The sequence below is a fragment of the Dendrobium catenatum genome, unplaced genomic scaffold (assembly GCF_001605985.2).
Source record: "Dendrobium catenatum unplaced genomic scaffold, ASM160598v2 fragScaff_scaffold_671, whole genome shotgun sequence".
In the NCBI taxonomy this organism is placed as follows: domain Eukaryota; kingdom Viridiplantae; phylum Streptophyta; class Magnoliopsida; order Asparagales; family Orchidaceae; genus Dendrobium; species Dendrobium catenatum.
The window spans coordinates 799,878-814,333 of NW_021319133.1; the positions used below are offsets into that span (position 1 = coordinate 799,878).

At 37.4% G+C, this 14,456-nt stretch overlaps 1 protein-coding gene across 1 annotated transcript in view; it reads left to right on the top strand.

Moving 5' to 3' along the window:
- The window catches only part of LOC110105642 (chaperone protein dnaJ A7A, chloroplastic), a 47,420-nt gene that overhangs the window by 24,117 nt on the left and 8,847 nt on the right, over positions 1 to 14,456 (top strand). Inside the window, exon 5 of the mRNA XM_020835223.2 lies at positions 13,976 to 14,018. Coding sequence (XP_020690882.1) covers positions 13,976 to 14,018 — 43 coding nt within the window. The remainder of the gene's footprint in view (positions 1 to 13,975; positions 14,019 to 14,456) is intronic.

Below are 14,456 nucleotides of genomic sequence, written 5' to 3' on the forward strand. Positions count from 1 at the left end.
TCAATGTTATGTATATTTTATATATTTATCTTTTCTAGTAAATAATATAACTGTCATAGGAGACACTGTCAAAAATAGTATCAATGAAGATACTCATTTTTCATTTCCTTTTGTTTTTCCATAACCTTTTTCATTTATATGCACAGGTACATTGCATTCCTAGAGTACTATAAGTGGGTGTGCTTCATCATTCAACATGCATATGCAATAATTATACATAAATCATATCATTTACATTCTTCATATTATTTCATATTGATTTATATAATAAACATCATGACATAGGATAGAGACATTTCTATGACATAAAATTCAAGCCTTTCAGTTCAACTTGATCAATTGTCTTTAAATAAGAAAAATCATAGAACATTAACAATAAGCATTTAAATAATAATTGTATTTGATGCATCATGTGTAGGAGAAGCAAATATCATTACTATAAATTAAGACATATTAGTTAAACATATATTCTAAATTAAAAGAAAAACATTTTACCTATCTTCCTTGTTGTTGTCAATCTCAAGCCTTAACTCGGACGCACGCGTTTTTCCCCTCGGCAGCTTGCTTGCAGGTCTTGCTCCCCTCGTCCCCTTCTCTCTCGAATTTATATGTAATGCAAGCACCTCTTCCACTTCCTAGACGGATGCTTCATCTTCTTGTGCGTTTCGTCTCCCTTCGATTTCCATGACACACGTGACGGACACAACTCTTGACCGAGTAACCTCCTTTTGACAGCTTCTTCCGTTTCTTTTACGACTTAGACGATTGTTGTTTCGGCCTTCACTGTTTCATTCGTGGCTTCATGTAACGAAAACTAGTTCCTTCCGCTTCGTCTTCTTTGTCTCTATGACCCGCCTATTTCAAATATTACACGTGTTGACAAAAATGGCAGCCAAATTTGGAAACTTTAAATTAGCATAGGGTTAGATTCCAACATTATTAGTGCTTTTGTTTTCTTCTTGGCATCAAAACCTCCCAGATGATGTATTTTTCTCAAGCTTTTTTAGCCCGATTCTGATTTTACAGTCTTCAAGGTTCAAATATGATATTCTGATCCTACATAGGCTCCATTGCTAAACTCTTGCTTAACAAGGAAATTGTTTAGCTTACACTAGTTGAACTATGAAGATATCGTGGGCATCAGTTGTATTAGGCACTGCTTTTGATGTAGGCAAAAGGGGGGTCAAAATATTTTGGGTTGTAATTTTGGTGAGCTTCTATGTCCTCAACTAAAATCAGCTAATTAATACTTGAGTTGTTGTGTTTTCAGCTCATTATGTTGGGTAGTTCTCCTTCTTTTTAGCTCATTATGAGGAGAGTCTCTTGCTCTTTCCCCTTTCCTATGGCCCTTCAGTTTTCCCCTCTTGGTTCTTCTTCCCGTAGCTGTTCCTTCCCCCCCTTGTGGTTGTCTGTTCCGGTCCCCTAGTTGCCTGTTTCGGTCCCATTTGATTTCCTGTTCTGGTTCCCCTTGTGGCCACCCATTCCTTCCCCCCGTTGGCTATCTGTTCTGGTTTCCCTGGCTGCTGTCCCGGTTCCCCTGGCCTTCTGTTCCTCCCCCCTTGGCTGCTTTTTTCGGTCTCCTGTGTGGCTCTTTGGGTGTTGTTTTTGGACAGCCCATTGGCATTCTATTTCCCATATTTTAGTTGGTATTATTGGGGATGTTTTGGCTGTTTAACTACCCCTTTTTCTCCTATAAATATAAGATGTTTTTGTAATGAGAAAAGAGTTATGTGTGGTATTTTTGGAGCACGAAACTTGAGTGTTTTCGTTGGAAAAGCTTGCGAGCTTGTCCTCTCCCTCCTTCGTCTCTACTTCTTACTTCTTTCTTCTCTCTGCAAGTTCGACGCCAATTGTATCTTTCTTCTCAATCCAAGAAAAGCAAGTTAGGTGTTTTTTTTTATGTTATAAATTGTAAGTGTCATTTTTATGTTATAAAGTTGTGATTTTGTTTTGTTTAAGAATCATACTTAGTCTAATTTCTTATTTTGTAAAAAGACCCGGCTTGTATGTAATTTTGCAATCGTTTTGATTGCATTTTGTTTGTCTAGGAAGAGTTTTTTATATGCTTGCAAAATTAGAGTTTTTATTTTTGGTATCAGAACTTAGGTTAGTATTTTCCTAGGCTTTTTCATATCTTTTTTAAGTGTTAAAAAAAATGGAAAACCATAAAAACTGTGAACCAGTGGTGGTGAAAATCAACCAAGTAATCCAGAAGATCTTGAAGTCCCTCTTCCAATGGACAGATGGATTCCTTTAGAAGGAAGTTCAACCGATCCTCTACATAATGAAGTATACAAACTACAAATGAATATGCACTTGTGTACGGAGCAATATATGAAGAAAAAGAAATTTTTGCAAGAACAATTCAAGCAAGAATGAGAGGTGATTCTAAAAAAATATGAGACGAAAATTCAAGAGCTTGAAGTGCCTCCTTTGTCTCATCAGGATAAATCCAAAAACAACCTTATCGGGAGATGAGTCTTTTCAACCGGAGGAGAATCTGATGTAGGCAAAAGGGGGGTCAAAATATTTTGGGTTGTAATTTTGGTGAGCTTCTATGTCGTCAACTAAAATCAGCTCATTAATACTTAGTTGTGTTTTCAGCTCATTATGTTGGATAGTTCTCCTTCTTTTTAGCTCATTATGAGGAGAGTCTCTTGCTCTTTCCCCTTCCCTGTGGCCCTTCAATTTTTCCCTCATGGTTCTTCTTCCTGTGGTTATTCCTTCCCCCCTTGTGGTTGTCTGTTTCGGTCCCCTAGTTGCCTATTCTGATCCCCTATGATTGCCTGTTCCGGTTCCCCTTGTGGCCACCCGTTCCTTTCCCCCCTTGGCTGTCTGTCCCGGTTTCCCTGGCTGTTGTCCCGGTTCCCCTGGCCGTCCGTTCCTTCTCCCTTGGCTCCTTTTCCGGTCTTCTGTGTGGCTCTTTGGGTGCTGTTTTTGGACAGCCCCTTGGCCTTCTATTTCTCCTATTTTAATTGGTGTTATTGGGGATGTTTTGGCTGTTTAACTACCCCCTTTTCTCCTATAAATATAAGATATTTTTGTAATAAAAAAAGAGTTATGTGTGGTATTTTTGGAGCACGAAACCTGAGGGTTTTTGTTAGAAAAGCTTGCGATCTTGTTCCATTTTTCTTCTCTTCTTCTTTGAAAGCTTGCGAGCTTGTCCTCTCCTTCATCTGGGCTTCTTACCTCTTTTTTCTCTCCGCAAGTTCGACACTAATTGTATCTTTTTTCTCAATCCAAGAAAAACAAGTTTAGGTGTTTGTTTTTTATGTTATAAATTGTAAGTGTCATCTTTATGTTATAAAGTTGTGATTTTGTTTTGTTTAAGAATATTACTTAGTCTAATTTCTTATTTTGGAAAAAGACCTGGCTTGTATGTAATTTTGTGATCGTTTCGATTGCATTTTATTTGTCTAGGAAGTTTTTTTTTGTATGCTTGCAAAATTAGAGTTTTTCTAATTTTTGATTGCATCAGCTTTTCTTTTGGAAGGTTGATTGTGATTCATAGGCTTTCTCCTCGATAAACTTCACTTGTTATTCAGATAATTTATTATGACACAAGAAGAATAAGGAAATTACTTGGAGATATTAGAACAAATTCTTACATTTCAAATCTAAAATAAACTTAGAAATAAAAGACTTATAACTCTTTAAAATTTAAACGACTAGCAAACAAAATGACACCCTAAAATTGCTTCACAATTAGAAGAGGGATACAGGTGGAGTGGCACTTGCGGAGAGATGAATGAGATTAGAAGCCAAGAAGAAAGGTTGGAAAGAGCTCGCAAGATTTCCGGAGGGGATGAGAAAGAAGACGGACAAAGCTCGCAAGCTTTTCCAAGCAAACCCGCAGGTTATAGCTTTTCCAAAAATAACATTTCATTCTCTTTTTTAAAACATTACAAACCCCTCATATATATAGGTATGAAAGGAGAATACCAAAAGACACAAACATTGAATTCTCATTGGAATTCCAAACATCACAAACCATAAAACCCTATCGCTTTTCACGGAAAAATAGCCCAAGCCTAGGAACCGAAGGAGCAACCACGGGAGCCAAGGAGGCCACACGGAACCAAGGCGCCAAAGCCACGGAAAAACTCCCATGCTCGAAAAACCAGCAGCCGGCCGAAAATCCAAGGGGCAAAGGCACGAAAAACAGCAGCCCATGGTGGAAGCCAAGGAGCCACGGCATGGGAAAACGAAACAACTTTTTTTTGGGATTCCAAAAGCCCTTTTTGGAACCCAAGAGACATCATAAATAAAAACAATAAAAACTATAGAAATAACATTTTAAAAAAAGATAAATATGAACTAAAATGTTAGCTAATAATGAGCTAACCCTTAGTTCAATAAGTGAACTAAAGACCAGCTCATAAATGAGCTAAAATTTCAGCTCAATTTTGATTGCGCTTGTAAACTAGAGGGAGGCCAAAATTGATTTATTTTGGACATGAGTTGACCCCCCTTTGTCTACATCAGACTCCCCTTCTTGAGGACTCAGCTCCCAATGAGTCAGCTTTTGGTTTCTTTCGAGGAGGTGAATAATGTGCATCCAATTCATGGATCAAATCTTCATACTTCTGCACATCTCGTTCTTTCAGAAATTGATCTTGTAAACGCTACTTTTCTTGAAGTACCTTTATGTACATATGTGCATCCATGATTGAAGTTTGTATAGTTCATACTCCAGAGGATTTGTTGATTTTGATGGAATCCACTTATCCATAGGATCTTCAATTTCTTCAGGTTTGCTTTCTTCTGTTTTTTTTTTTTGTCTTTTTTCATTTTTTTGACGACTGAAACAAGACTAAAAAAAAAAGACTCAAAGAAAGACTCAAAAGACTTAACTTAAACTTAGACTCACAATTCTTTTACGACTCAAGACTCACAAAACTTATAACAAGACTTGACAAACTAAAATAAAACTTGACGAACAAAAATAAGACTTGACAACTAAATCCTAAGACTTTCTAACTTGCTCTGATACCAAATGATGCGGGCAAAAAATATAGGGGAGTCTATATCTCTTGAACCCACATAGAAAAGGAAAAGAAGACACAAGAAGAAGGGAATTACTTAGAGATATTAGAACAAACTCTTACATTTCAAACCTAAAATAAACTTAGAAATTAAAGACTTACAACTCTTTAAAATTTAAACGACTAGCCCAAGGCCTAACACGATAGGCAACAAGCAGCCCAAAGACCTAAAGAACCCAAGAAGTTAGCACACCCAAGGCTTTCCATGCCCAAGCACTACCTACTCATGATCATTGGATAGCATAAAAAAACATACAAAAACAACTATAATATTCAAATTACAATAAAACGAAAATAAACTAAAATATGCATGCATCAACTATTTTTTTTGAAAAAGCTGGAACTAAATCTTTTTCATGAATGCAACAAAAGAAGACCAGATGCATTGAAAAGTTAAGAGTTTTCAAGTATTGTAAAACGATATGTGTCAGCTATTTTGGCGACCAGAAATTTGGATCAAGTTGATATAGGCATTTACAGTGAAGAGCTGAAGCAGGTAGAGAACTATTTACTTAGATATCAAATTGTTCAAATTCCTACTAGGTAAATGTAGCCAAAATAGTATTTAGCTGATATAGTAGAGCAGATGCAAGATAGATACCACTATTTTACACATGTGGGCTCCGAAATTTCGGCCCTGGCCTCCGCCCACACTTGATTGTGCTTTTTTATTTCGGCGAGGGAGTTTTAACGAACTAAGTTCCGTGGTAAATTTTGGAAGGCAAATGGGTTTGTAGATCAGACACTGCCCAGAGATTTCGCCCTCATTTTGCAAGGACTTTATGATATGAGTTCTGGTTTCCTATAGGCGCAAGCCCCTATAGTTAATTACCCCTCTCGATAACGAGAGAGAATTTTCGATTAAGGCTAGTCGTCAATCAGATACGTAGAATGTACGTGTTATCTGGCATATAGTAACAGCATAGGTATGGAATGGTTGGAGAATTTGAGAATTTGGAGGATTGAGAGATTTAGAGATTCGATATTTAAAATAGGAAATTGCATCATCTTGCACTTAAAGCGGATGGTGGGGGAATGGATGATGGACCTGATCAAGATCCCATGGTTCCGTCGTCCCGGGCCATCGTGGTCCCTGGTCTACTTAGTCAGAGGAGGTAGTCGACCCAACCTGATAGAAGGATCCTTGTCGGCAGCCATGGGTTGCTTCGTCCAAGGGGACCTTGTAGATCTGGGGTGAGTGTTTGTCTAAGGGGACAAATTTGAATCCACCTTAGCTAACAGAGGGCTTTGTGCCCTATCGATTATATCCTATATTCCTATTGATTCATATCTCAAAGATTTGATGTCACTAAGGAACGTATTGGCTCTGGCCATAAATGGTATTTCGTGATGCCATTTGGCGGCAAAACCACTCAGTTCAGAGGGCCCCAGATCATAACCGTTTATCCTGCGGTGCTATTTGGCGGCAAAACCGCAGGTTAGAGGACGCGTACCACGTCCTTAATGGCAGGAGATTGTTTGAGAATGGATCATAGTGATATTTTCGATTAGGCATTTAGCTCTTTGTGAGCATAAGTAGTTTTTAATTTGTCCATCTCGGTAAACTGTTTCGGAGGGTGGATGAATTTTGCTTTAAGTGTCTGATAGTGTTGCTTCAATTTTAAATATTTGATTTTTAGGATTTTTGGGGATTTTTGGATTTGGTGGAATATTGAATTTTGGATATTTGAGTGGCATTTTGAATTATTTGCCGGTTGAGATTAGCATTCAATACGACCATCATCAGGGTGTTTTGGAATATTTTCATTTGTAGTTTGAACCTTGTCGGCTCTGTCTGGATGTCGACAGAGGATCGGGTTTCGTAGGCTTTATGCCTTTGTTAGTGAATTCTAATTGTTATAGGCCTTGAAGACCTAATATGAATGTATTAAAACAAATACTTCGGTCGTCACAATTGTGTATTTGTTTGAAGGTTCGAACCCGGTCGACTTCTATTGATCCGTATAGAAGGATCAGATTCGAACTTGAATTCACTTATCGACCCGCGCAGCATCCCTAGACGTTACATGTGTTCCCACAACATGCTCATCGGGGCCCATGCCCCGTTTGGGGGCGTTTTGTAATCATTTGCTGAACCTTGTCAACTCCTACCTATCTGGCTTAGGAGAATCGGGTTCAAATTTAATAACCTGCACAACATCCCTAGACGTCACGTGTGTACGAATAACACGCTCGTCAGTGCCCATGCGGGTTTCATGATTGCTTTTACCCCTTTTAGTGTACCTATGTGTATACAAACTACTGTGCACGTGCGGGGTACTTTGAAAGTATTCGTAAACGCCTTCTGTCTGCTTGTATGAATGTTGCAGATTTGGTGGCGTAGCATAGCGGTTTCTGAATAGAGTTATTCACTGCTTTGTACAGGTGGATTGTCGTGCACTACTTGCATGATTTACACATGTAGATTGTAGTGCGCTAACTAATCTCTTGCTTTTCGGTTTGTTGATGCTTGCATTCATCGTAGTTCTTTCATATTTGCTTATAGATAGTGTACTTTGTGTACAATGAATTTTCTACAGTAACTCGTAGGTGCTTGCATTCGTTGTAGTTATTTTACACTTTGCTTGTGGATAGCCTTCTTAGGCACATTTTAAAGAACCAAATCGTTGCTAAGGTTCTTCGTGATATATATGTAATTATCATAATTCTCTCTTGATTGTCGTTGATTTCACTTGACTGGATAAGTGACTTGCAATTCTATTTTTTTTTTTAATTATTAAGGAATTTGACATGTCATAAAGACATCTTAGTGAAATAAAGATCTCAAACATATGAGATTTTTGTTGCTATGCCCCCTTGTTATACAGTTTGTAGATGCTTTATTTTGTTACAATCTCTTCTACGTCTTGTTTGATATATGATGTGTTGCATGTTCACGTCCATAGAGGATCCCTTGTATTTGCAATTTCTCTACTGTTATTGCTTATAAATGAGCCATATTTATCATATTTCCCTTTGTACCGCACTTGCGAATAGTGGACCTTTGTAGTTATTTGTGTGCATTGCAATCGTACTACTCTTACTTGTGCACAATATGCAAAGGGCATTTTTACTTATTGTATACCCTTCAATCTTCCTCCTTAAATATCTTCTTTAACTTTGTTCCTTGCATGGTTGGATATATGAGCTTTTAAATTCATATTCGAAAATCCATTGATTATAAATTCTTTGTTGTCTTTGAGAATAATTTGTAGCAATCATAATGGACCTAGTGATATTATATGTTGATGCTTATTCTCCAATCATCATGACATATCTTATTTCATATTAGTAGTTGCTTCTATCATCACTTGCAAGTTGAGACCTTGTTGCTTTTCTTTTATTACAAATAAATTGTATTTGGCCCTTGTTCATCACATATTCGTTGCAAGCCCATCTCACTTGGTTCAAACCAAGTTCATAAGTCTCATGTGATCTTGTTCAATTCAAGTTCATTTTGAATCAAGCTTTGAATGGGGTCTTTTAATTAATCATTCACATTTGTATTTAGTCAATTTAATTGTCCAAAGCAAGTCCAAACAAAGTCCACTATGATCTTGGCAAGTTCAAGTTCTCCACTTTCATTTGAGTTCATCATGGTTCAATTCTTTGAGTTCAAAATCTCCTTGAATAAGTTTGATTTTAAGTCTTTTGTTCAATTTGCACTTAGTTCATCAATGTCCAGTTCAAGTCCCCAGCTGTCTTATAGAGATCAAGTTCTTGTTCTTTGAGTTCAAATCAAGTCCGAGGTGTGATCGTATATTCACCCAAAATTTCGGCAGTCTCCTGGCGTCTCTCCCGTTACGAGAAACTGGGCCTTCCCACCACACGCAATAAAGGCGTGTATGATAGGTGTCCTCGAACGAGGACACCGCGGCCGTGATCTTTCCTCCCACCATGTGCAATAAAGACATGTATGAGGTCTTTGACGGTACCTGTTTAAAAAGATAATTTGCTTTCCCCCCGCTCGGAGGTACTTATGAGTGACTCCGCCTCGCCGTAGGTGCTGCACTGGGGTCCCATCCCACCACGTACAATAAAGGCGTGTATAGGCGGTTTTCTGGTGCGCCACGAACGCCGAAGTAGGGTAGGTGATTGTCCGCCTCGTCGTAGGCGTCGGACCGGGGTCCCATCCCACCACGCATAATAAAGGCGTGTATAGGCAGTTTTCCGGTCCGCCGCATACGATGAAAGCGAGAATCTGAGTTTAGGAAAAGCAAGCAGCAATACCGAGCAATACCGAGCAAATACCGAGTTGTACCGAGTTTTTCTAGAAAAATCAACTCGGTATTGGTCTTCACAGAGCGGTATTTCTTATTATTGCCAAGCAATACCTAGCAATACCGAGTAAATACTGAGTTGTACCGAGTTTTTACCTAGCAATACGCGAACATAGCATTCCCGGGTTTCGGACCGGGTTAAGTCGGGCCGCGCGGTAAAGAGCAAGAGCATTGGCGGCCGAACGTAGCTCCCGGTCAGAGGACGTAATAATTATTCCTCTCTATGGGCATTTTTACGGGATTTGGCCGAAATAGTGCACGAAAGGGAGATGGTTACCTTCATAGCGCTCGAGCTCTCGTTGTTACTTCAGATTAATTGTCGTAATCTCCGCTCCAACAGGTAGAGAACTTCGTCAAGGGTGCGAACAACAGGGAGATCGGGCGAGGTTAGGGCATGGTCCGGTGGAGAGCTTGGTAGAGGTAACGCAGAAGTTCCTACTTCCTTCTCTCTCTCTCTCTCTCTCTCTCTCTCTCTCTCTCTCTCTCTCTCTCTCTCTCGGAGGTCGAAGAGGAAGAAGGTAGGTAGCTTGGAGTCGAGAGAAGGGATTCGGTCGCAGAGACTCGTGAAAGGGAGGAGTTCGGAATGGGAGAAGTGGAGTTTCGGTTGTGCAGGAGAGCAGAGAGCGGGAGAGTTACGGGAGAGCAGCGAATGCTTCACTTGGTTGGCTTTTAAAGGCATCAGAATTCAGTGATCGAGAGCGGTATTTGAGCAGAAATTGCGGAACGACGCCGAATGCGCAGTGGTTCGGCGTGATTTCGAGATGTTTTGCGGAGGATTCGGGGATCCGACGGGGATACCAGGTATTTTTTTTTTCGTTGTTTTTTTTTGTTCCTTTGGGTATTATTCAGAGGTCAACATATGTATGTTCAACGACTTGTAATTATTTCAGACTTCGCTCTAAAGGTTTTTATTTTTGAAGAAAAAGGGTGTGAGAGGGAAATTGTTTGGATATGGTGTAACATAGTCTCAAATTTCAAGTTTCCTTCTTTTCCTTTATGATTTATTTGATTTAATTTATATCCGTACTCTCTCTCTCTCTATCTATAAATATATATATATATATATATATATATATCATTTGCCTATATACACAGTTTTTGTTTCTTTCCTTTTCTATCTTCCTCTCTCTTTGCTCCATCTCTATCCCTCTCTATATACTTTTTCTTCTACCTATATCACTTTATCAACTTATATAGGATGCTTAATGGTATAAGGTTTATTAATGCAATCTAAGATGACATGTATAATTAAAACACTTACTTCTTTCTAATTGATCATATAATAGTTGCAAAACTTTTGAAATCTTCAAGAATAATAATGAATAAATATAAAATTTTAATAATGATCAAGATTCACGCTACACGAAGTAATCCAAGATGTAGAATGCTTCATAAACTTTAATCATGCACACACATTAACTACTGAATAAAATAACGCAATAATCATGATAGAAATCTCACCCAAAAGGCTTTAGCTTCATGTCGGTATAATTAGACTTACTATTAAAAGAAACAACCAAGATCTGCACAGTGTTGGAAGAATATATATATTCAATAACATGTATTCAAGAATTGAGGACAACTAGAATTTTATTCCCTACTCAATGCTTACTGATTTTTTCATGCCTCAAAGGATCTTTATATATTGCCAATGAAATATTAACATAAGAAATTCCATGAAACCTTATAGATTTAATAAAAACCTAAGAGTTCCAAGTCTGCAAGCATAAAATAGTAGGAATAAACTCTTATTTTTCAATTTTAGTTGATTATATTTATCCTCATAAGGAAAACTAAAGAGGACACAATTCATTTATGCAAGTCTTGCTTGTAAGGCTCATGGGACCGTATCACTATCGATCTCTTTTTGTGGCTTTGTGACTATTGCAAACAACGACCTCCTTTTGAGATTCCAGGGCTATCAATTACTGATTTCCTTCTAAGGTTCCGATATAGTAGCAATCAATGACTTCTAGAAATGTTATGGGACTGCATTTTCCAATTTGCATCATTTTATCCTGCTTGAAAATTGTAATTTTGATGAATTAAGTAATTGATATTTAGCATGCAAATATTGGTAGCTTTATTATGCTTCATACAAGTAACCCATGAATCATCACAAATGAAATTTTTAATCCCAAAAAGCTGTGATATCTACCATCAATAGTGGATAAAACTCTGCATATAAGATAACTTTTAGAATTAGATAAAATAGTTCTGTTTTGTAAGATGTTGGATGTGAAGCACAGGGAAATAATGAAAATATAGAGAAATCCACAGTATTGACAAAAGGCTAATGAAATTAAGCCAATTTAGATATATTGAAATTTGGTACCTACCACAACTTCTCAAAATTTTATTCCGTAAGTGTTTATCTCAATGTGTTGTATGTTCTTGTATAGTCTCATCTTTCTTATAGTTAATTTGTTAAAGGTTTTCGTAATAAGTCTTTCAAAATTTAGACGCCATTATATTATCATTTAATTTGAATTCCACATGACTCCTGCGCACATCAGTAACAGATTTATAATTTTCATAATAACTAATTAATTTTCTGCAAATCTTTTCATGCAAATTAAATAAATTATGCAAATCATACAAATGATATATAACAGGTAATGAAATTACTAGAATAATCATATGCATTTTAATGGATAGTAATAATGATTTATAACCTAGTTTTATATGATGAGATGATAAAACTATTGATGTAGGACTACAATGCTTGCAATGATTTTATTAAGAGCTTGCACAACTTATTGATTAGAGAAATAACAAATAGAACTATTAGCAAATAAAACGATGAATCAAAACGTAAGAGCGGTCACTTTCGTTTATGCTAAGTTACATAAGAGATTTGAACCATCAAAATATTGTAGGAAAACAATATCATGCAAAGTAGTAGCTTTCAATGAAAAATCCCTAATCTAACAATGAGATTTAGAAAACAATGAAGTGCACTCAATTCCCTACATTTACTAAGCTCAGCAGAATCGGGCAAACGCGTCCTTCGTGACGACAATCAAATCACAAGAAAGGATTAGACTTTAAGAAATACAAGAAGAGGGAAATTAGAAAAACTTCGTCAAGGATCGGTTGCAATCCTCCACTCGACGATCTCAAGTTGCTCTTCAATGGCCTCAACCAAGATGTCCAAGATGCGCTCCACGTATTCTTCTACGGTGTGATCGATATGGGGATTGACGTCGAAGAAGGTCGAGTGCAAGATGCAAACAAATCCGTGTTCGTCGTAAGAGAGACCGTAATCAAGATTTGGATCGGCCATGCATGTATTTTTGAGGTTAAGGTATTGATGACGATCGTTGAGATTTTCCTTGAAGACCCCTTCTTGAGATGGAGGAAGTAATCAAGAGAAATTACGAGGCGGGAGGGAAATAGGTGGCCGGCCAAGGGTGAGTGGGAGAGGATTGATTTAATTCCAAAGGAGAGACTCCCTTTTTTGGAAAGAAATTAAAGCAATTGGAGTATGTGAATTTCGGCCAAGAGGAGTTGGAGGAAATTTGAATTGTTTTCAAGGTGGGGAGGTGGGATTTATGAAACAATTCCTAATTTAATCCAATAGGGGGGCCGGCGGCATCAAGAGGGAAAGGAGGATTAAATACAATGTTTAATGCTTGCTTAATTTGAGTTTAGGAATTAGGAAAGTATTTAATTAAATCCAATTTGAATTTGAAAATCAAATAGATTTAATTTAGAAACTTCCCTAAAATAGATTTAGTAATTTAGGCATGGTTTTAAATTTCAAATTGGTTGAATTTGAATTCCAAAATATGTCCAAATTATGTCAATCCAAATTAGGCAAGGAAAAGCAATGGGGAGAGGGGACTTGGGGTCGGCGGGTGGAAGGGCTCGGGTATGGGGTCGGCGGCTAGGCGGGAAAATTTGTGGAGCTCGGTCAGGTTAAGGAGAAGGGCTTGGGGAGGGAGAAAACCGTGGATGTGATGTTGGTCGGTGGTGGTGGTGGAAGGAGAAAGGAAGATATACTAAATAGAACCAATAACCCGACTCGTCTAGGTTGGTGGGTGATGCACACTTCTCCCTCTCCTAGTGATCTCTCTCCGATTCTCAGGCTCTCACAAGAACTCATGTAAGGGGAAGAAATATTTTAATCAATCATTCATTCATTAACTTGCAAAGAAGAACAAGAGGGCTATAAATAACCTCTTACAATGACTCAAACATAAAGGATGACAATGCCCCTAGGGCTTACATACGACATTTCTTAATAAAAGGGTACAACGGGAAAACAAATAAAGCAAATACAATATGACATCATAAATAAGAAAATACATAAAACAAATAAAAAATACAATGACTCAATCGTGGTCGTAGATCGACGACCACGTCTCTGATAAACCTTCCATGATCTGATGTCCCCATCAGCTATATTAGTGGTGATGGTTTAAATTTGAAATTCAAGTTTCTTTTATGGATTTCATTCTTAACAAATTAATTGTAATATTGATGCCAAATTTACGTTCTCCCATTTTATATGCTCCTGGTCCTGCTAGGAGGTTTACAAGATTCTTTGGTTTTAATATTATCTGTTTTTTTATTTTTGCTTATACTGCTATTAACCATCATACTTGTATCCCAATCTCACCATTAACATTTTTTTTTGGTGTGCAGCATATCGGAAGTTAGCCAGGAATTTTCATCCTGATGTGAACAAGTTAGTAAAATTTGAGTTTTATGCAGTTTTTGTTACTTAACTAGACAATAACTTAGCTTTCTCCATCCTTTAAAAGTGTTGTATTTTCTAATTTATCCGAAGTTGCTATTAACATTTTTTTTTTTAACGTGTTGCTATGTCTTTCTTGAGCCAATCATGTTTGACCTAATGAATTTGTCTTAGATATAGACATGAATAAAGATAATTGAGAAGACAATTTGAATTAGTGATTGGATATTTGTTGACAGCATGATTAGGCGTGCTTGTTGTGAAGCATACTTCCTGTAGTAAACAGTATATTTAAGTTAAAGAAAGAGGGCCACAAACCCCATGATTTTTATTATTTGTAGTAAACAGTATATTTAAGTTAAATCAATTTGGATTCATGCTAGGTAGGTCTCCTATAGAACATTTATTGAGAGGTTTGATGGAAAATTA